Source organism: Engystomops pustulosus, chromosome 11 (assembly GCF_040894005.1).
Source record: "Engystomops pustulosus chromosome 11, aEngPut4.maternal, whole genome shotgun sequence".
NCBI classification, from domain to species: Eukaryota; Metazoa; Chordata; class Amphibia; order Anura; family Leptodactylidae; genus Engystomops; species Engystomops pustulosus.
The window spans coordinates 7,226,810-7,248,372 of NC_092421.1; the positions used below are offsets into that span (position 1 = coordinate 7,226,810).

The 21,563-nt window shown below is 47.2% G+C and overlaps 1 protein-coding gene across 2 annotated transcripts in view; it reads right to left on the reverse strand.

Moving 5' to 3' along the window:
* Positions 1-6,271: 6,271 nt before the first annotated feature.
* Positions 6,272-21,563, reverse strand: part of ERCC6 (ERCC excision repair 6, chromatin remodeling factor) — a 43,623-nt gene continuing 28,331 nt past the window's right edge. For both annotated transcript variants that reach the window (XM_072129298.1, XM_072129299.1), the window contains exons 16-21: positions 20,959-21,053; positions 18,944-19,089; positions 18,453-18,866; positions 18,051-18,240; positions 17,705-17,783; positions 6,272-7,600 (exon numbers count right to left, since the gene is read on the reverse strand). In XM_072129298.1, the coding sequence (XP_071985399.1) occupies positions 7,184-7,600; positions 17,705-17,783; positions 18,051-18,240; positions 18,453-18,866; positions 18,944-19,089; positions 20,959-21,053 (1,341 nt within the window). In that variant the 3' untranslated portion in view covers positions 6,272-7,183. The remainder of the gene's footprint in view (positions 7,601-17,704; positions 17,784-18,050; positions 18,241-18,452; positions 18,867-18,943; positions 19,090-20,958; positions 21,054-21,563) is intronic.

Consider the following 21,563-nt stretch of genomic DNA (forward strand, 5'->3'; position numbering starts at 1 on the left):
GTAATAAATGGGAAGCGATGGGGGGGGGGGGGGCATCTCATCCCTCTGAATCTCAGCAGAATGCAACACAACAGAATCTTTCATGAATATTATTTATATGTTCAAATGTTTTTTCTTAAAGGCCGAGATCAGCGATGGGGAACCTTTTAGAGCCCGGGTGCCCAAACTACAACCAAAACCTACTTTTATGTCGCAAAGTGCCAACATGACAATTTAAAGGGATTATTCCCATTTCAGCAAATTAATGTTATTGTTTGTATTAGAAAAAGTTAAACAACTTTCCAATATACTTTCTGTATACATTCCTCACGGTTTTCTAGACCTCTGCTTGCTGTCCTCCTATAGAAAGCTTCTGCAGTTACTTCCAGTGGACAGAAATCTGACCCTGGTCACACAGGTGCACGGCTCGTTATATCACACAGGTGCACGGCTCGTTATATCACACAGGTGCACGGCTCGTTATATCACACAGGTGCACGGCTCGTTATATCACACAGGTGCACCTGTGTGATATAAGGAGCTGTGCACCTGTGTGACCACGGTCAGATTTCTGTCCACTGGAAGTAAACGCAGAAGCTTCCTATAGCAGGACAGCAAGCAGAGATCTAGAAAACCGTGAGGAATGTATACAGATAAGTATATTGGAAAGTTGTTTAACTTTTTCTAATACAAACAATAATATTAATTTGCTGAAATGGGACAACCCCTTTAAGCAGTAACCTATTGATCCCTGCGGTATTATAAGTTTCAATCGTATTGTCATCCTGTGGACACCAATACAATATAAACAAGATGGAGAGATTTGGATTGTATCTTCCTTTCAGGGTCCCCTGTAGAGGAAGAATCACCTCACTTCTCGTGTAGTCCTGGCAGCCAAGGAGGTGTCGCTTTAAAACGGCACTGAACATGGCACGTCCATGGCTGTCTTGGAACGGAGGAGGAATAATAATAATTCTTTATTTATATAGCGCACACAGATTCTGCAGCGCTGCACAAAGTATGTCATATTGGTCCCTGTCCCCATGGGGCTCACAAACTAATCAACCTACCAGTGTGTTTTGGAGTGTGGGAGGAAACCGGAGGACTTGGCGGTCTCCTACTTAAGGAAGCCTAACTTACAGATGACGCCTAGTTACAGACGGATCCCTCTGCCCCCTGTGACCTCTCTGGATGTTACTTATAGTCCCAGACTGCAATGATCAGCTGTAAGGTGTCTGTAATGAAGATTTATTCATAATCCTTCTTCCCATTACAGCAAAACATGTTAAAACTCCAATTGTCACTGGGGCAAAAATGTTTTTTTGCCTGGATTAACAATTATAAAATATACAGTTCCGACTTACATAAAGATTCGACTTAAGAACAAACCTATGGACCCCATCTTGCATGTAACCCGGGGACTGTGACGTGAGGTTTTGTTTTGGTGACCGTGTTCACCTTTCCAGTTATTGTATGCATTCTATTATTGTTATGATCATGTTTACCTTCATGGTAAATACAATAATGACAGTAATGATAAACATAACAGAAGTGTCATCCGCGGGTTACAGATAATAAGCCTTTCTTTCTTTTTCTCATGCTGTTAAAAATGTTCTCCTCCCCCCTCCCAGCAATTTGGTTTCTTCTGTGCGGCAGCGTAAGGATAAGACAAAGGACAATATACACAATATTCACCGTATTCACATGTTAAAAGAAGGATTAAAACAAAATCTTACAACTTTCCATGTGTAAAATTGCACAGCTTCCATTTTCCATCCTTCATTATCTCATGTCATTGTTTGCTGGGGTCTAATGTTATCCTTGAGGTGTCAGGTAGACGTCGACACCAATTCTAATAGTAAAGGTGTTAGGGCGCCAGAGGTTCAACACCTTCATCTGAATAAGGGTTAATGTGGAGCACAATGAAGCTGCCACAAAGGAAGTGTTTGCTAATAAACAATGCGACTATTTTAAAATAGTTGGGAAAAAAAACAGATGTTGAGCTTTTTCCCAATGTTACAAATGTTACAATTTACAATATTATAAATGTTATAGTGTAAAAATTGTTTAATGTTACAAATGTGTTATAAATGTTACAATATTATAAATGTTACCATGATACAAATGTTAAAATGATACAATGTTATAATATTTCAATCGTATAATGTTACAATGTTATGTTATAATTATAAATGTTACCATGTTACAATGTTATAATGTTACAATGTTATAATGTTACAATGGTATAATGTAAACAATGTTATGTTATAATGTTACAAATGTTATAATGTTACAATGTTATGTTATAATGTTACAATGGTATAATGTAAACAATGTTATGTTATAATTATAAATGTTACCATGTTACAATTGTATAATGTTACAATGTTACAAATGTTACAATGGTATAATGTAAACAATGTTATGTTATAATGTTACAATGTTACAATGGTATAATGTAAACAATGTTATGTTATGTTACAAATGTTATAATGTTACAATGGTATAATGTAAACAATGTTATGTTATAATGTTACAATGGTATAATGTAAACAATGTTATAATGTTGCAATGTTACAGCTGCGATTTTTGTAGATTTAGTTACAATCTTCTCTCTGTACTGTGTAATGATTCTAATAATGATATCTTGTATCCAAACATTATATATGTACAATTGGATCCATGTCTTCTCTCCAGACATCACACAGGAGGTTTAGCCTCAGACCTATGGCTTTGATTCATACTTTTTTGTGTTATTTCTTGAGGGACTCAATTACTATAAAAGTTTTTTATACCCAAATAATTTTGGAAATTCAGGTGTTTAAGAATAACCCTAAGTCCTACTACTGGCACATGAATCTCCCACAACTCCATTTAGAATAAACTAGGAATAATCGATCTGAAGGAATGAAATTTTCAAGTAGATTTAAAATACAATCATAAGAAAGATACATCTTCACAGAGCTTCTGGTTAATTTACACAATGCTGGTTAACCCCTTAACGCCGCCGCCCTTTTTAATTTTTGCGTTTTCATTTCTCGCTCTCCACCTTCAAAAATCAATAACTTTTTTATTTTTCCATGTAAAGAGCTGTGCGAGGGCCTATTTTCTGCATAACAAATTACACTTCAAAATGATGGTATTTAATATTCCGTGCCGTGTACTGGGAAGCAGGAAAAAAATTCCAAATGCAGTGAAATTGGTAAAAAAAACGCATTTGTGCCATTTCTTGTGGGCTTGGATTTAAGGATTTCACTCTGCGCCCAAAATGACAGGTCTACTTTATTCTTTGGGTCGGTACAATTACAGGGATAGGTTTTATAGGTTTTATAATGTTTTCATATATTAAAAAAAATTAAAACCTCAAAAAAATTTGGGGGGATTTTGCCATCTTCTGGCGCTAACAACTTTTTCATACTTTGGTGTACGGAGCTTTGGGAGGTGTTGTTTTTTGCGGCTTTTGATGACATTTACAATGTTATCATTTTTAGGACTGTACGACCTTTTGATCACTTTATAGAATTTAAAATTTTTTTTTAAATGGCAAAAAAGTGCCATTTTCGACTTTGGGCGCAACTTTCCGTTACGGGGTTAAACGCAGTGAAAAACCGTAATCATATTTTGATAGATTGGGCATTTTCGGACGCGGTGATACCTGATGTGTTTATGATTTTTACTGTTTATTTATATTTATATCAGTTCTAGGGAAAGGGGGGTGATTTGAGATTTTAGTTTTTTTTATTAAAATTTTTTTTTTTTAATTATTTTTATTTTTACTATTTTTCAGACTCCCTAGGGTACTTTAACCCTAGGTTGTCTGTACGATCCGATCCTATCATATAGTATGGCAGTATATGGGGATGTTGCTCCTCATTCATTACAATGTGCTGATAGCACATTGTAATGAATAGGATTACCCGATAGAGCCTAACTCACTAATCGTGGAGGTTTCAGTGATGAGACTCCCACAAATGACCAGAATAGGGGGTCTGAGGTACCTCAGTCGGACCCCTTGTTGCTCCCCGAGACGGCCGTGCATGTCCGTTCTGCCCATTCATCTCTATGGAGCTGACGGAGATGGTGGAGTGGCGTCAATTGGACCCCCCCTTTCTTGTGATCTGTGGAGGTCTAATCAATGAGACCCCCATCGATCAGCAAGTTAGGCTCGATTCTATGGATATGGCCTATCTTGTTTCTTGGAAAAACCTCTTTAACCCCTTCAGGACGCAGCCTGTTGGTACGTTAAGGCTTAGTCCTTTTTTTAAAAAAATGACCAATTAGGTCCTCACAAAAAACACCCAAAAAACTTAAAATAGTCCACTGGTCTGAGCCCTGCCGTGTCTCTGTGTATCCAAAGACTAACTATAAAATCAGGGACCTGAGGGGCATAGTTACTGGGGGTCATCCACTACAAAACTGCCTTCGCGGGGTTCCTCAGAGTCGCTTTGTGAGGACGAGGTGGACAAATGAAAAGCACATATAAATATATTCCTCCCAGTCAGTGTATGACTTCTGGGACATGATGGGGGGGATAGTATACAACCTACACAGAACTACATGTACTCCCCCACGATACTACAACTCCTCCTCTACACTACTGCTACCACTACTACTCCTAAGAGATTGTACTTAAAAGTGCGGTTGTTGTTGATAGGCTAAACGTACATGGGGGGGGGGGGGTAATCGTGTGTTTTAGGGTACAGTGAAGGGCACAGATCACTAGCACAAATTTGTCCAACACCACAAAATGGCGACATTACAGAGCGCAGGGCTAGTAAAAGGGCCCCCCCCCCAGCGACACAGATCTCTGTCATTGGCTAATCTGTTTTGATCGGCCAATGACGGTGATCAACGCCACAGGACCAATCAGATCGGTCCTGTGACGTCATCGGAGGGGTGTTAGTTGTCGATGCCATCCAAAAATGAAAGCAGATCCATCGGACTCAGTGCTTAGGGGTTAATGAAACGTTGGCAGCCGCCTCCCCATTAATGAAATGTCCACGCCGAGCCCCCCCCCACCCTATCCAATGTCCCCAGCAGTGCTCCCCCTATCAATGAAATGTCCCCAGCAGTGCTCCCCCTATTAATGAAATGTCCCCGGCAGTGCTCCCCATCCTATAATATGTCCTTAGTAGTGCTCCCCCCATGCCCTGCGGCACCTACTTGGCCTATCATCACCCTATTAAGCGGATCAACAGCAGCAGGGGCTCCATGTCGCACAACTGGTTGGAACAGAGCCCCGGAATCGGATCCTGGCAGGCAAGAGCATCAGGAGCAGCTTCATTGGAGCACCAGAAATGTAGGTGATCACAATCAGAGCCTTACTGCACGTCAGGAGCTTCAATGGCAGCCGGAACCAGGCGGCCAGAACCAGGCGGATAGAACCAGGCGGATAGAACCAGGCGGCCTAAGAGCTGATACCTAACAAAACTGGAGCTACGGGCAGTGTATCTTCTGCCAAACCATTACCAGCAGCAGCACCCCACGAGCTCAGCACAACACTTACAAAGCACTTACATGCACCAGGAAGAAGAAGGTGAACTCCGGGGACCTGAGCGGGGAAGCGACACATGCAGGATATCAGGCGCAGGATCTTAGTGACTCCCCGCACAGCACATTATACACGGACAATGCACTTACATGCACCAGGAAGAAGAAGGTGAACTCCAGGGACCTGAGCGGGGAAGCGACACATGCAGGATATCAGGCGCAGGATCTTAGTGACTCCCCGCACAGCACATTATACACGGACAATGCACTTACATGCACCAGGAAGAAGAAGGTGAACTCCGGGGCCTGAGCGGGGAAGTGACACATGCAGGATATCGGGTGCAGGATCTTAGTGACTCCCCGCACAGCACATTATACACGGACAATGCACTTACATGCACCAGGAAGAAGAAGGTGAACTCCAGGGACCTGAGCAGGGAAGCGACACATGCAGGATATCGGGTGCACAATCTTAGTGAATCGCGCTGGACTTCATCCTCGTCAGACAACGCACCTCGGGGATCGCGACAGGACCGGGTAAGTAAATGTGCCCCAGAATGTCACATAAGTGTATGGACACCGTCAATAATGACAATATAGAAGAGACATGGACAAACAATCTAAATACAGAGCACAGGAGCCGATCCCTCACGTGTTTCATCAAGGGGATATTTTAGGTCTTTTGCAGACCACGATGGAACATGTTTATCGGTAATCTGTGTAGCGTTGGCCTTCAGTCCTATGTGTATGATCTTATATAGATTATAAAATAAGATTTATCTTTTAGATTTATTTTCTGCATGTTTTTTGTCCTCCCCCCCCCCTCACATTCACAGAACATTTTATAAAGTTTATTCAAATAAATAACAGCGTCATAACATAAAGGAAGGTCCACAAAGTGTCTATTCTCTCAGTAGCGATGAGGTAGGTATGTTTCACAAAACCGTATAAAAGTTGCATTTATAGGGGACCTGTCAGTAGAAATCGACCACTACCGGTATGTAGCGGCTTCAGACCTTCCAGATGATTCCAGAGCCTGGTGCGGCGGCATCATCCAGAAAATCAACTTTGAATTGAGATGTCAATCGGTTGTTTAAAGGGAACCTTCCACCAGAAGGCACAATTTTCCTGGTGACCGGCTGCATAACTGTTAGTTTCAGATCTCTGCTCCTCTCCATTCCTTAAAAGGGGTTTTCCCATCTGGGCATTTACATTTAATTTAATTAATCTGCCATATATAAACATTTCTTCAGTTGGATGTTAATTAAAAAAAAACGTTCCTGTGTGAAGATAATTTCTTATAAATGTAGTAATGTTGTCCCTTAGAAATGAGATAGCTTCCTTGGATACGACCACCTCACATTTTGGCAGCAGTGGCCAGACATGCGCTATTGAGCCCTGCCTGACCACCAGGATTCAGCGATCATTACCACAGGACGGCTGCGGGACCTGCAATAACTCCCGGACATTTCATATACAAACACCTTTTGTTTCTTTGTGCAATCCCTCCAGCAGAGGTGGCCGTATCTAAGGACACAGTCTTGTTTCTCAGGGACCATATCACTACATTTATGAGAAATTATCTGGGTGACAGGTCCTCTTTAAATGATGAAGGTTTTGGATCTGGAAGACATTTCCCTTTGATGTAGCCTTGGAAAAAGTTTGGCAGTTCTTGGTAAAAAAAAAAAAAGGATATGCTACAATTAGAAAAGTTTCATTGGAATTCGGGTCTGAGTCTCCAGACTCCAAGTCCAGCACTTTTTCTATGAAAGGTGCACAGTTTTCGCAGCAGTTCTCGAAAAACACAGGACTGCGAGGGGGAAAGCTTCTGCTCAAACTCCTGCAGCAGCTCTTGGGTGCTCGCTTCTCCGTCCTGCTGGGCTTGAAATGCGATAAAGTTTCTCATGTCTGCTAGTAACTCGTCGTGTTCTGTTGGATCCGCCGTGTGAGGTCCAGCCCCAATCTCAGCGTCGTCTCTGGGAGGAAGGAGTAAGTGATTTCTCGCCTTCATACGGGAAAGCAAATTGGATGAAGAAAGAGCAGAGTTACTGGAGTCGGAGACGGAGGCTTCTCCGGTGAAGTGAGAGGTGGAAGACGTCTTGTGTTCTTCTGGTCTCACAATCTTTACATCCTGAAGGAATACAAAACGCCAAAACATTTGATTTATTTCTGGTTCCCAAAACTGAGCAACTAAATAATCTTCATAAAGTAAATACAGGCAGTCCCTGGGTAACGTACAAGATAGGGTCTGGAGGTTTGTTCTTAAGTTGAATTTGTATGTAAGTCGAAACTGTATATTTTATCATTGTCGATCCAGACAAAAAAAAATTTGGCCCCAGTGACAATTGCAATTTAAACATTTTTTGCTGTAATGGGACCAAGGATTATCAATAAAGCTTCATTACAGACACCTTACAGCTCATCATTGCAGTCTGGGGCTATAGTAACATCCAGAGAGGTCACAGGGGGCAGAGGGGTCTGTCTGTAACTATGAGTTGTCTGTAAGTCGGGTGTCCTTAAGTAGGGGACCGCCTGTATGTCGGAGTATTCAGGATTATAAAGACTCTTCACTTCTTGAAGTGTGGAGCTGCCAACTATATATATCAGCCGATATGGGGCCCGCACAGAGAGGGGCCCAACAAGCTATCTGAAGAGGCTGCAGGTGGGGAAGGCAATTCCAGTGAATATCTGGACACAGTGTGGGGGTCTGGCGGAGCAGCCAGTCATTGCTCATAGATAGAACACGCTGCACAGTGAAGCCTCTTCCTCCACAGCTGTCCTGAGACATCACTGCAGACTGTGAGTTACATCCACGCAGCAGCTGCAGCCGGAGCCTCCCCCCAATGCAACAAATACCATAAACTTTGTGGATAGGGATCAGAGTAAGAGGAGTTTCTTGATCGTCCACTGCTGAAAGCCGAACTGAGGGAGGCTGCAGCCGCTGAGTACAGACCTGCAAGCTGCCTACACCTATTCCTAGTGGCTTCTGTGCCCAGCAGCTCCTGCGTTACATACTAAGGGTACATTCACATGGCCGTCTAGTGGTGTGTATTGGGCCGCATATGTGTCCCCATAGAAGGCAATGCGGCCGTGCGGTTCTTTTCTCTATGGAGGGGGGCAGGGGTCACCTCCTCTGCAGCGCACTGTGGCCGGGCAGGCATAAAGCTGTGTACAGGAATTGGGTACAATCACATGGCCATCTAGGGCAGTGGTGGCGAACCTATGGCACGGGTGCCAGATGTGGCACTCAGGGCCTTCTCTGTGGGCACCCAGGCCACTGCCCCAATTTCACCAAACAGGACCAAATCCACCAAATCTTCCTGCAGTCCCAAGCAACTTAAAAGATGCTGCTCTCAGCGCTGTTTGAAAGTGACACTTCATTGGCTGTTTGGAACTGCAGCAAAAAGTGAGAAGGTGTTGACAGAACTGCATTGTCTTGGATGTCCTCCTGCTGGGCCCACCATTCTTCCTGGAGAGAAGCTACAATGATGGTCTGAATTTGTCCACCTTCTTTCTACTGTATTGGTGGCCTCAGGGGGCCGATACAATTGAATGATGTTGAAGAACAGGTAGCAATAAGGTACTGCTTGAAATGCCATGCTGGCACTTCATGGTAAATAAGTCGATTCTGGTTGTAGTTTGGGCACTCGGTCTGCAAAAGGTTAGCCATCACTGATCTAGGGGGAGGTGTGTATTGGGCCGCATATACGTCCGCATAGAAGGCAATGGCCGTACGTGGGGAAAAGATAGAGCCTGCTCTCCCTGTGTGTGCGGCGCCATTCTCTATGGAGGGGTCACCTCCAGCTCCTCCAGCCGGGCGTGCATACAGCTGTGTGACTGTACCCCATTCCTGTCCAATGCAGCAAGAACCATTGTGCACAGACTCAAGAATATTGCAGCCCATGGCCATTGACATCCCCAAGTAACACCCGCGGTCGGAGTGGGCTCCGATCTTGGGTGATTAAATTCCGTGTTCAGCGGTACAGTAAATTACCAACATACAGAGGTTCGCCTGGAACTAGGGGTCGTCTGTAAGTCGGGTGTTCTTAAGTAGGGGACCGCCTGTATTGGCAATACTTTTCTATAGTCAATATTACAAATGCCCAGCCCCCAGCTGGTAGATTATGAGTGATTTCCCTCCTTACACAACTTATGAGAAATGTTTCTTTCCATGTTCGATTGATTTCAGGAAACAATTTCCAATCTGAGTAACAGAAAGGTCCTTGTATCAGATCATCGAGGGAGGACAACGAGCTTCATGTGAAGGGAAATGCTGCATACCCTTGTCTCCTCACACACACATATATCTATATCTATCTATATACACACACACATATATCTATATCTATCTATATACACACACACACACACACACACACACACACACATCTATATGCATACAAACACTGGCTGTAGATCTCGGTGTTGTCCGGGATCAAAATAGAATTTGTTAACAAAAAATAATATACATCTATCTCTCCCTGTCTGTCTGTCACTCACTCCACTCACTCACCCTGCCCGCCCCTCTGTCGCTCACTCTCCCTGCCCGCCCCTCTGTCGCCCACGCTCCCTGCCCGCCTCTCTGTCGCCCACGCTCCCTGCCCGCCTCTCTGTCGCCCACGCTCCCTGCCCGCCTCTCTGTCGCCCACGCTCCCTGCCCGCCTCTCTGTCGCCCACTCACCCTGCCCGCCTCTCTGTCGCCCACTCACCCTGCCCGCCTCTCTGTCGCCCACTCACCCTGCCCGCCTCTCTGTCGCCCACTCACCCTGCCCGCCTCTCTGTCGCCCACTCACCCTGCCCGTCTCTCTGTCGCTCACTCACCCTGCCCGTCTCTCTGTCGCCCACTCACCCTGCCCGTCTCTCTGTCGCCCACTCACCCTGCCCGCCTCTCTGTCGCCCACTCACCCTGCCCGCCTCTCTGTCGCCCACTCACCCTGCCCGCCTCTCTGTCGCCCACTCACCCTGCCCGCCTCTCTGTCGCCCACTCACCCTGCCCGCCTCTCTGTCGCCCACTCACCCTGCCCGCCTCTCTGTCGCCCACTCACCCTGCCCGCCTCTCTGTCGCCCACTCACCCTGCCCGCCTCTCTGTCGCCCACTCACCCTGCCCGCCTCTCTGTCGCCCACTCACCCTGCCCGCCTCTCTGTCGCCCACTCACCCTGCCCGCCTCTCTGTCGCCCACTCACCCTGCCCGCCTCTCTGTCGCCCACTCACCCTGCCCGCCTCTCTGTCGCCCACTCACCCTGCCCGCCTCTCTGTCGCCCACTCACCCTGCCCGCCTCTGTCGCCCACTCACCCTGCCCGCCTCTCTGTCGCCCACTCACCCTGCCCGCCTCTCTGTCGCCCACTCACCCTGCCCGCCTCTCTGTCGCCCACTCACCCTGCCCGCCTCTCTGTCGCCCACTCTCCCTGCCCGCCTCTCTGTCGCCCACTCTCCCTTCCCGCCTCTCTGTCGCTCACTCACCCTGCCCGCCTCTCTGTCGCCCACTCACCCTGCCCGCCTCTCTGTCGCTCACTCTCCCTGCCCGCCTCTCTGTCGCCCACGCTCCCTGCCCGCCTCTCTGTCGCTCACTCACCCTGCCCGCCTCTCTGTCGCTCACTCACCCTGCCCGCCTCTCTGTCGCTCACTCACCCTGCCCGTCTCTCTGTTGCTCACTCACCCTGCCCGTCTCTCCGTCGCTCAGTCTCCCAGTCTGTCTGTCTCTATCCATTTTACCTCACACATAACTGTCTTATGCTCATTGCCTATAGTAGCCAATCACAGCTCAGAGCACAATGACTCACAGGGAGCAGTTGTGCAAAATTTGGTGATTGTAAACGCAACGGTGCAGATTCCTTTAGCGGACACATACATACATATATACACACACACACTAAGCATATATATTATATATATCGGAAAAAACGGCAGCACTCCAAAGGCTTGTGAAAAAAAGTGTAGTTTATTCCAACATGTGCCAAGCTACGTTTCGGCTCCTATGGCCTGGAGCCTTTCTCAAGCAAAGGTGTATACAGAGTGACTCAAATTTATATACAATAAAAAGGAAGTGACATCATTTCAAAAATACATCTGTGAATTTCATCGGCATAACAATATTATATCCAAAATTCATATATCTAGTGTACAGAGATACATATAAAGTGCAAATGTGCTATACAGTTGTAGAGGTTACGTGCTCACCATGGGATCAGTAAAGAAGAGTTGGCGTCCGAGAAACGCTACTGCGCATGCTCGCAGGTCACGTGACATAATGCGAGTGAGGAATACTGGGAAATTCTAGATCACATGATCGTGACGTCGGCCGCGCCTGCGCACACAGGACAATTCGGCCAGAGACGCCATATTGAAAAAGGGAAGACTACCAAAGGAGATATAGGTGAAATAATCCTAAAGAATCCCCAGGTACACCGCTCCAATGAGACCAAAGGTGTAGGTGCCTAGACAATCGCCTGCCTTATATGGCCGGCTGTGTGTCTGGCAACACGCCAACTTCGGGGTAACCCTTTGTGAACCGAAGTCCAACAGGTGCCCATTACCGGTCAGCTCTCTACTCCAACTATGAGACTGTGTGAGGAGTAGAGAGCTGACCGGTAATGGGCACCTGTTGGACTTCGGTTCACAAAGGGTTACCCCGAAGTTGGCGTGTTGCCAGACACACAGCCGGCCATATAAGGCAGGCGATTGTCTAGGCACCTACACCTTTGGTCTCATTGGAGCGGTGTACCTGGGGATTCTTTAGGATTATTTCACCTATATCTCCTTTGGTAGTCTTCCCTTTTTCAATATGGCGTCTCTGGCCGAATTGTCCTGTGTGCGCAGGCGCGGCCGACGTCACGATCATGTGATCTAGAATTTCCCAGTATTCCTCACTCGCATTATGTCACGTGACCTGCGAGCATGCGCAGTAGCGTTTCTCGGACGCCAACTCTTCTTTACTGATCCCATGGTGAGCACGTAACCTCTACAACTGTATAGCACATTTGCACTTTATATGTATCTCTGTACACTAGATATATGAATTTTGGATATAATATTGTTATGCCGATGAAATTCACAGATGTATTTTTGAAATGATGTCACTTCCTTTTTATTGTATATAAATTTGAGTCACTCTGTATACACCTTTGCTTGAGAAAGGCTCCAGGCCATAGGAGCCGAAACGTAGCTTGGCACATGTTGGAATAAACTACACTTTTTTTCACAAGCCTTTGGAGTGCTGCCGTTTTTTCCGATAACTAAGTATTTTGGGACCTCTCGTCCTGGCCCCTGGATGTGCACCCATACCTGAATTTTTTTGAGTGCTGCGACTATCTTTTCTGTATATATGTATATATGTATATATATACACACACACACACAGGTTATAATATATATACAAACATACCCAGCTTATATAACATATATATATACACACAGAAATGTTATTAATGTTGCCGAATCCTGTGCTGGATATATCAATAGTAACAACATTTCCTTAACCAGCTACAATTCTGTTTTGTACATAATAAAGTAGATCCAGTTACATGATGGATAATTACAGGCAGTGTCCATCCATGTGAAAGGATGCAATCGCGAGAGAGCAATTATAAGACATGTAAGAGGCTTCATTGAGATCAATTAGATGCAAATCTTGGGGAAGCCAGAACCCTGGGAGACGGCAATCACTTCCCAGCACGCTGCTCTCTGCGGGCAGGGATCACTGTCAGTCTGACTTTGAAGCCATTGGGGCCGTCACATTAGTGTTGTTGATCCTTGCTCTGTGCGGGGAAGCAGAGATCACAGCGCCGGGAAGACGTCCTCCTAGAAGGGTCTCTGAACACCTTCCCTCTAATCTCCTTCTGCTTCATCAGGAAACAGAACATGATCTCACATCTATAGAAGGAGAGGCTGCACATGGTAGGGATCTACATCTATAGAAGGAGAGGCTGCACATGGTAGGGATCTACATCTATAGAAGGAGAGGCTGCACATGGTAGGGATCTACATCTATAGAAGGAGAGGCTGCACATGGTAGGGATCTACATCTATAGAAGGAGAGGCTGCACATGGTAGGGATCTACATCTATAGAAGGAGAGGCTGCACATGGTAGGGATCTACATCTATAGAAGGAGAGGCTGCACATGGTAGGGATCTACATCTATAGAAGGAGAGGCTGCACATGGTAGGGATCTACATCTATAGAAGGAGAGGCTGCACATGGTAGGGATCTACATCTATAGAAGGAGAGGCTGCACATGGTAGGGATCTACATCTATAGAAGGAGAGGCTGCACATGGTAGGGATCTACATCTATAGAAGGAGAGGCTGCACATGGTAGGGATCTACATCTATAGAAGGAGAGGCTGCACATGGTAGGGATCTACATCTATAGAAGGAGAAACTGCACATGGTAGGGATCTACATCTATAGAAGGAGAGGCTGCACATGGTAGGGATCTACATCTATAGAAGGAGAGGCTGCACATGGTAGGGATCTACATCTATAGAAGGAGAGGCTGCACATGGTAGGGATCTACATCTATAGAAGGAGAGGCTGCACATGGTAGGGATCTACATCTATAGAAGGAGAGGCTGCACATGGTAGGGATCTACATCTATAGAAGGAGAGGCTGCACATGGTAGGGATCTACATCTATAGAAGGAGAAACTGCACATGGTAGGGATCTACATCTATAGAAGGAGAGGCTGCACATGGTAGGGATCTACATCTATAGAAGGAGAGGCTGCACATGGTAGGGATCTACATCTATAGAAGGAGAGGCTGCACATGGTAGGGATCTACATCTATAGAAGGAGAGGCTGCACATGGTAGGGATCTACATCTATAGAAGGAGAGGCTGCACATGGTAGGGATCTACATCTATAGAAGGAGAGGCTGCACATGGTAGGGATCTACATCTATAGAAGGAGAGGCTGCACATGGTAGGGATCTACATCTATAGAAGGAGAGGCTGCACATGGTAGGGATCTACATCTATAGAAGGAGAGGCTGCACATGGTAGGGATCTACATCTATAGAAGGAGAGGCTGCACATGGTAGGGATCTACATCTATAGAAGGAGAGGCTGCACATGGTAGGGATCTACATCTATAGAGGGAGAGGCTGCACATGGTAGGGATCTACATCTATAGAAGGAGAGGCTGCACATGGTAGGGATCTACATCTATAGAAGGAGAGGCTGCACATGGTAGGGATCTACATCTATAGAAGGAGAGGCTGCACATGGTAGGGATCTACATCTATAGAAGGAGAGGCTGCACATGGTAGGGATCTACATCTATAGAAGGAGAGGCTGCACATGGTAGGGATCTACATCTATAGAAGGAGAGGCTGCACATGGTAGGGATCTACATCTATAGAAGGAGAGGCTGCACATGGTAGGGATCTACATCTATAGAAGGAGAGGCTGCACATGGTAGGGATCTACATCTATAGAAGGAGAGGCTGCACATGGTAGGGATCTACATCTATAGAAGGAGAGGCTGCACATGGTAGGGATCTACATCTATAGAAGGAGAGGCTGCACATGGTAGGGATCTACATCTATAGAAGGAGAGGCTGCACATGGTAGGGATCATACACCACACATCCGCCTCTACATCTGCTGCTCCGGGCACTGCTCAGGTTGTATATAGTTACATATAGTATATATACAGTATATTTACAGTTAAACCCACAAAGTTCTCCAGGTTATAAGGCTGCGTTCACACCTGGCAGGAACTCTTACATTGTCAGATCTAGCTGATTACATACCTGTAAAGTATCATAGTTTATATCATTTCCATCATGTTGACCAAGGAAGGGAAGGGATTGGATGAGGAAGGGAAGGGATTGGATGAGGAAGGGATTTAGGGGAAACAATTCTATGTAACATAACCATAAATGGTATTTAGGTGTAAAAATGCATCTAGACCCTTCTTGAAGCTCTCTGCTGTCCCTGCTGTGACCAGCGCCTGAGCTCTCTGCTGTCCCTGCTGTGACCGGCGCCTGAGATCTCTGCTGTCCCTGCTGTGACTAGCGCCTGAGCTCTCTGCTGTCCCTGCTGTGACCAGCGCCTGAGCTCTCTGCTGTCCCTGCTGTGACCAGCGCCTGAGCTCTCTGCTGTCCCTGCTGTGACCGGCGCCTGAGCTCTCTGCTGTCCCTACTGTGACCGGCGCCCGAGCTCTCTGCTGTCCCTGCTGTGCTCTGCGCCTGAGCTCTCTGCTGTCCCTGCTGTGACCAGCGCCTGAGCTCTCTGCTGTCCCTGCTGTGACCAGCGCCTGAGCTCTCTGCTGTCCCTGCTGTGACCAGCGCCTGAGCTCTCTGCTGTCCCTGCTGTGACCAGCGCCTGAGCTCTCTGCTGTCCCTGCTGTGACCAGCGCCTGAGCTCTCTGCTGTCCCTGCTGTGACCAGCGCCTGAGCTCTCTGCTGTCCCTGCTGTGACCAGCGCCTGAGCTCTCTGCTGTCCCTGCTGTGACCAGCGCCTGAGCTCTCTGCTGTCCCTGCTGTGACCAGCGCCTGAGCTCTCTGCTGTCCCTGCTGTGACCAGCGCCTGAGCTCTCTACTGTACCTGCTGTGCTCTGCTCCGGAGCTCTCTGCTGTCCCTGCTGTGACCAGCGCCTGAGCTCTCTGCTGTCCCTGCTGTGACCAGCGCCTGAGCTCTCTGCTGTCCCTGCTGTGACCAGCGCCTGAGCTCTCTGCTGTCCCTGCTGTGACCAGCGCCTGAGCTCTCTGCTGTCCCTGCTGTGACCAGCGCCTGAGCTCTCTGCTGTCCCTGCTGTGACCAGCGCCTGAGCTCTCTGCTGTCCCTGCTGTGACCAGCGCCTGAGCTCTCTGCTGTCCCTGCTGTGACCAGCGCCCGAGCTCTCTGCTGTCCCTGCTGTGACCAGCGCCTGAGTTCTCTGCTTTCCCTGCTGTGACCAGTGCCTGAGCTCTCTGCTGTCCCTGCTGTCACCAGCGCCCGAGCTCTCTGCTGTCCCTGCTGTGACCAGCGCCTGAGCTCTCTGCTGTCCCTGCTGTGACCAGCGCCTGAGCTCTCTGCTGTCCCTGCTGTGACCAGCGCCTGAGCTCTCTCCTGTCCCTGCTGTGACCAGCGCCTGAGCTCTCTGCTGTCCCTGCTGTGCTCTGCTCCTGAACTCTCTGCTGTCCCTGCTGTGACCAGCGCCTGAGCTCTCTGCTGTCCCTGCTGTGACCAGCGCATGAGCTCGGCCATTCCACAGAGTGACAGTTTCTCCAGACGGAGACAGTGCCCCCTCGTCTTTTGATTTGATTTCATCTGGAACATCTTTCCACCATATTTTTTTGTATGGACCATTTATATATTTACATAAATTAATCATGTCCCCTTGTAGTCGTCTCTTCTCAAGACTAACTAATTCTAGATGTTTTAATCTTTCCTCATAACTGAGACCCTCCATACCCCTTATCATTTTTGTGGCTCTTGGTTGTTCCAGCTCCAGGGCTTCCTTTTTATGGACCGGTGCCCAGAACTGGACAGGATATTCCAGGTGAGGCCGAACCAGTGCCTTGTATAGTGGTAATATTATATCCCTATCATGAGTCCAGACCACTTTTTATACAAGATCTTGCTGGCTTTAGAGGCAGCTGACTGACATTGTGCTGTTATTTACTCTATGATCTACTAGTCACCCAGGTCCTTCTCAACAAGGCACTCTCCCAGATTTATTTGGTCTGGATTTCTATAAATCCCGAGATGTACCTAAGATTTAGAAAATTTCATTTAATGAATGATAATTAATTACACAGAGGTAAATTTGCTTAACCCTCCCCCAGTGCTATTGTAAGAAAAGTCTGAGATACAATAGAAAGACTTATCTGAACTGTGTGTTTCTTCCAATTTTGGCTAAAAAACAAATGATGCAAAAACATGATGCGGCAGAGCCTCTTTGGGCCCCTGGGCGGCAGAGCCTCTCTGGGCCCCTTTTCAGTGAACTCACGTGTTGGCATTAAAAATTCTACTAAAAACAGTCTCCTGATCCCTAAAGCATCCCCTAGTTTATCATAGCAATCAGCCCCCTCATGGTTATTTTATATAGAGCCCCCCTAACCCCTTTGGATGAATTCCTCATGTACAGCCTTATGTGTGCCCCCCCAGGAGCCCTGGGCCCCAGTACTTGCCCCTGAATGCCCAGTGCTGGCGCCGGCCTTGTATATAAAAGTTGAAACTATATCAGAAACATAAATGTTAGTATATTTTCAAGAAGTAAACTTTCCATCACACAGTCACAGTGTTACCTTGCATTTGTCCTGTCGGATCTTGGTTTCGGGTCCGTTTGTACCATTTAAAAGAGGGTTCTTTTTCTGTCCAAACCGTCTATAAGAAAAATGTATGTAGTTGCAAAATTTTACAAACAGATATTAGAAACAGTAAAATGTAAGGAAAAGGTTCAGAGACGTAAACACTGAAAAGTACAATCCCTTAAAATTAAAGACCCCCCCCCCTCCCTCGATCAAGATGGCTGCATCTTTTTTTAAGCCCATTTAAAAATAATATAACACAAACGGCGCCATCTACAGGTCAGTATAGAAATTGCATGGAAATCCAAACCACAGATTATTAACCATTACACACTGCACCCACCTAGTTCCTGCACCGCCATTAGTCCCAGTCCATGTTGGGATCCCAGAAGTGGCTGCATGGCACCGCTGGCGAGAGGTCTTTAAAACCCGAAGAGCCTCATGGGCGACTCTACTTGCCTCTTGCTCAACTAGCACATAATCTGGGTTAGATGCATCCATGATGACGTCATGTTTCATGACACTGTGGACACCTAGAAAATACAAATTGTGCATATTTCTGTTATCTGTACAGGTACCAAATTATCTCATCACCTCTGGAACTTCCTTGACCCGAGAGAAGACAGAGACAAGCGGTAGGTACCACCCTTATACTTGAGAAGGTCCATGCAGGGGTTAAAACAACTAAAGGTCTGCAGTTATACCCTAGAGGTCCTAAGGTGATCTATAGACTGATGATACGTACCAGACTTTTTCATCAGTTTCTCCAGGACGTACTCATCGCTGGTCTTCCTGCTCTCCTCCTGCTCCTCTTTCACCTCCTTCTGGAACGGCTTCTGCTTGACCAGATGAGAAATCCTCTCCCCCTCATATTTGGCATCTTTCTTTCGTCTTTTCTTTCTCTCCTGGTGTTTCGTTTTGGCTTTGTGCTTGTAATGTGGTCGCTCAGTGGAAACCGACTCTTCACTCTGTGCCATTGTTCCCGAGCCGAAATCCTGATTTCCACTAGACTTGGGCAGGACCTTATCAATCTCTGCGTCACGGGTTGCACTTCCAGATGGCGAGGAGACACTTTTAATTGAATTTGAAGTCAAACCATTGACTTCCGTTACCAGCGGTTTTTTGGGAGGCTTTGACAGCTTCACATCTGATCCGGTTCCTACAAAACACACAAGAAGACTGAAGGTATTCCACATAAAATGGGACAGATGTGAAAAACCCACTAGTTATAATTACCTGCAAAAATAGCGCTGGTTTCTGTTCCTTGGCTCGCGTCTGGACTACTCAGGGTAAACAGCTCGTACAGATCGTTGGATTTGAAGAAACGCCTCTGCTTTGGGTCTTTCAGAACTCGGTTGGTTAGGAACTGCTTAAAGATTTGCCTATGAACCAAGATAAAAATTTCCCATAATAATAAAATAAGAGCTTGGAAAACATGAAGATAAATCAGACACTGACGACATATAGAAAAGCAGTAATTCACAGGGATTTACTACATGTTCTTGCCCTTCTTTAGGTGTAAATCCAGGAGAACAAAAATCTGAATTTAAAGTGTTACAAACCTTTCAGCAAACTTTGAAAAATCGGTGATCCATGAGGAGCAGCACTTTATGGTTTTTATACGCATTTAGAAGTTTCTCCAATTCTCACATCAAATCCCTGCTCTGATCATACACTGACAATCCCGCTGCAGCCTCTTGGCTCATTCTCAGGCAAATGTGACTATGGGGGCTTGGGAAGCCCTTGTTTGCTGGATGTTGCAGACTATTCAAGGGACTCAAAGTCCAACCCTCCCCCCAAAAAATTATAAGTGGCTGGAATGGGGCTGCTTAAAAAAAATAAAACCTTACCTTACCTCTGCTGTCCCTCCCGGTGTCGTCCTCTCTGGCTGTGCCGCTGTTTGTTTACATGGACACGGAAGCTGCTCCGACCTTCCGGCCGGCTACACCCACTCATCACCATATCCCAGCACGGTGTCATGAGCTGACATATGGGGAAGGGTGGGTGTAGCGAGCCGGAAGATGGACTCAGTGCAGCTTCCATGCCATGTGAACATCCAGCGGCACGGCCAGAGAGATGGGCTGGCTGGCTAAATACTGGGGAATACGGGCTGGCTAGCTATATACTGGGGGATGTGGGCTGGCTGGCTATATACTGGGGGATGTGGGCTGGCAGGCTATATACTGGGGGATGTGGGCTGGCAGGCTGTATACTGGGGGGCAGGTGCTGGCTATATACTATAGGGCAGGGTATGGCAGGCTATATACTGGGGGATACGGGCTGGCAGGCTGTATACTGGGGGATACGGGCTGGCAGGCTAGATACTGGGGGATACGGGCTGGCAGGCTAGATACTGGGGGATACGGGCTGGCAGGCTAGATACTGGGGGATACGGGCTGGCAGGCTGTATACTGGGGGATACGGGCTGGCAGGCTGTATACTGGGGGATACGGGCTGGCAGGCTATATACTGAGGGGCAGGTGCTGGCAGGCTATATACTGGGGGATACGGGCTGGCAGGCTATATACTGGGGGATGTGGGCTGGCAGGCTATATACTGGGGGATGTGGGCTGGCAGGCTATATACTGGGGGATGTGGGCTGGCAGGCTATATACTGGGGGATGTGGGCTGGCAGGCTATATACTGGGGGATGTGGGCTGGCAGGCTGTATACTGGGGGATGTGGGCTGGCAGGCTATATACTGGGGGATGTGGGCTGGCAGGCTGTATACGGGGGGATGTGGGCTGGCAGGCTATATACTGAGGGGCAGGTGCTGGCTATATACTATGGGGCAGGGTATGGCAGGCTATATACTGGGGGATGTGGGCTGGCAGGCTATATACTGGGGGATGTGGGCTGGCAGGCTATATACTGGGGGATGTGGGCTGGCAGGCTATATACTGGGGGATGTGGGCTGGCAGGCTGTATACTGGGGGGCAGGTGCTGGCTATATACTATAGGGCAGGGTATGGTAGGCTATATACTGGGGCATATGGGTTGGTAGGCTATATGCTGGGGAGGCTGTGCCCAATGCATTTCCCACCCTCGGCTTATACACGAGTCAATAGGTTTTCCCATGTTTTTGTGGTAAAATTAGGGGCCTCGGCTTATACTTGGGATGGCTTATACTCGAGCATATAAAGTAATTTCTTTCAGGTCTTGAACAACCTCATTAAAAAACACGAATATAAAGCAAATGGATCAGAAGATTTAACAATCTGCTGTAAGTCCCTGCACATCATATCCAGTACCTGTGGTAGATTTTCTCCTCTATAGTCCCTGCAGTAAGCAGTCTGTACACGGTAACCTGTTTCTTCTGCCCGATCCTCCACGCTCTCTCTCGAGCCTGAAACAAAAAACAGTATATAAAGCATATTGTAAGATACAACATCTAGAATAGCCTAGTGGGGTCTGACCCCTCGGGCCGGTTACTGCGTTTTCCTTATTAATATGTAACGTGTAACCCAGATAGTCTCGGGTCAAACGAAGACCCGAGGCTACCATGGCAACCGATCGCCGCCCCCCCCCCCCCTATGACGTTCGGGGGCGTGGCAATCGTAACAAAGATGGCCGTCTTTTAAACGCCTCCAGCGACTTTGCCGGCGGCAATGACAGGGTTAATAGCCGCGATCGGTGCAAGCACCGACCGCGGTTATTAGCGGTGGGGGTTTTCTGCAATATGCAAAAACCCCCACCTTTGTATGAAGAGGACTCAGCCCGTGACTCCTTATACCTCTGCGCCGTAGAGCTATGGCGCAGAGCGTTAAGGGGTTAAAGGGTTATTCTCATCTGGGCAGTCACATTCTGTTTCATTAATCTCCCAGGTATAAACATTTCTTCAATTAGATATGTAGAT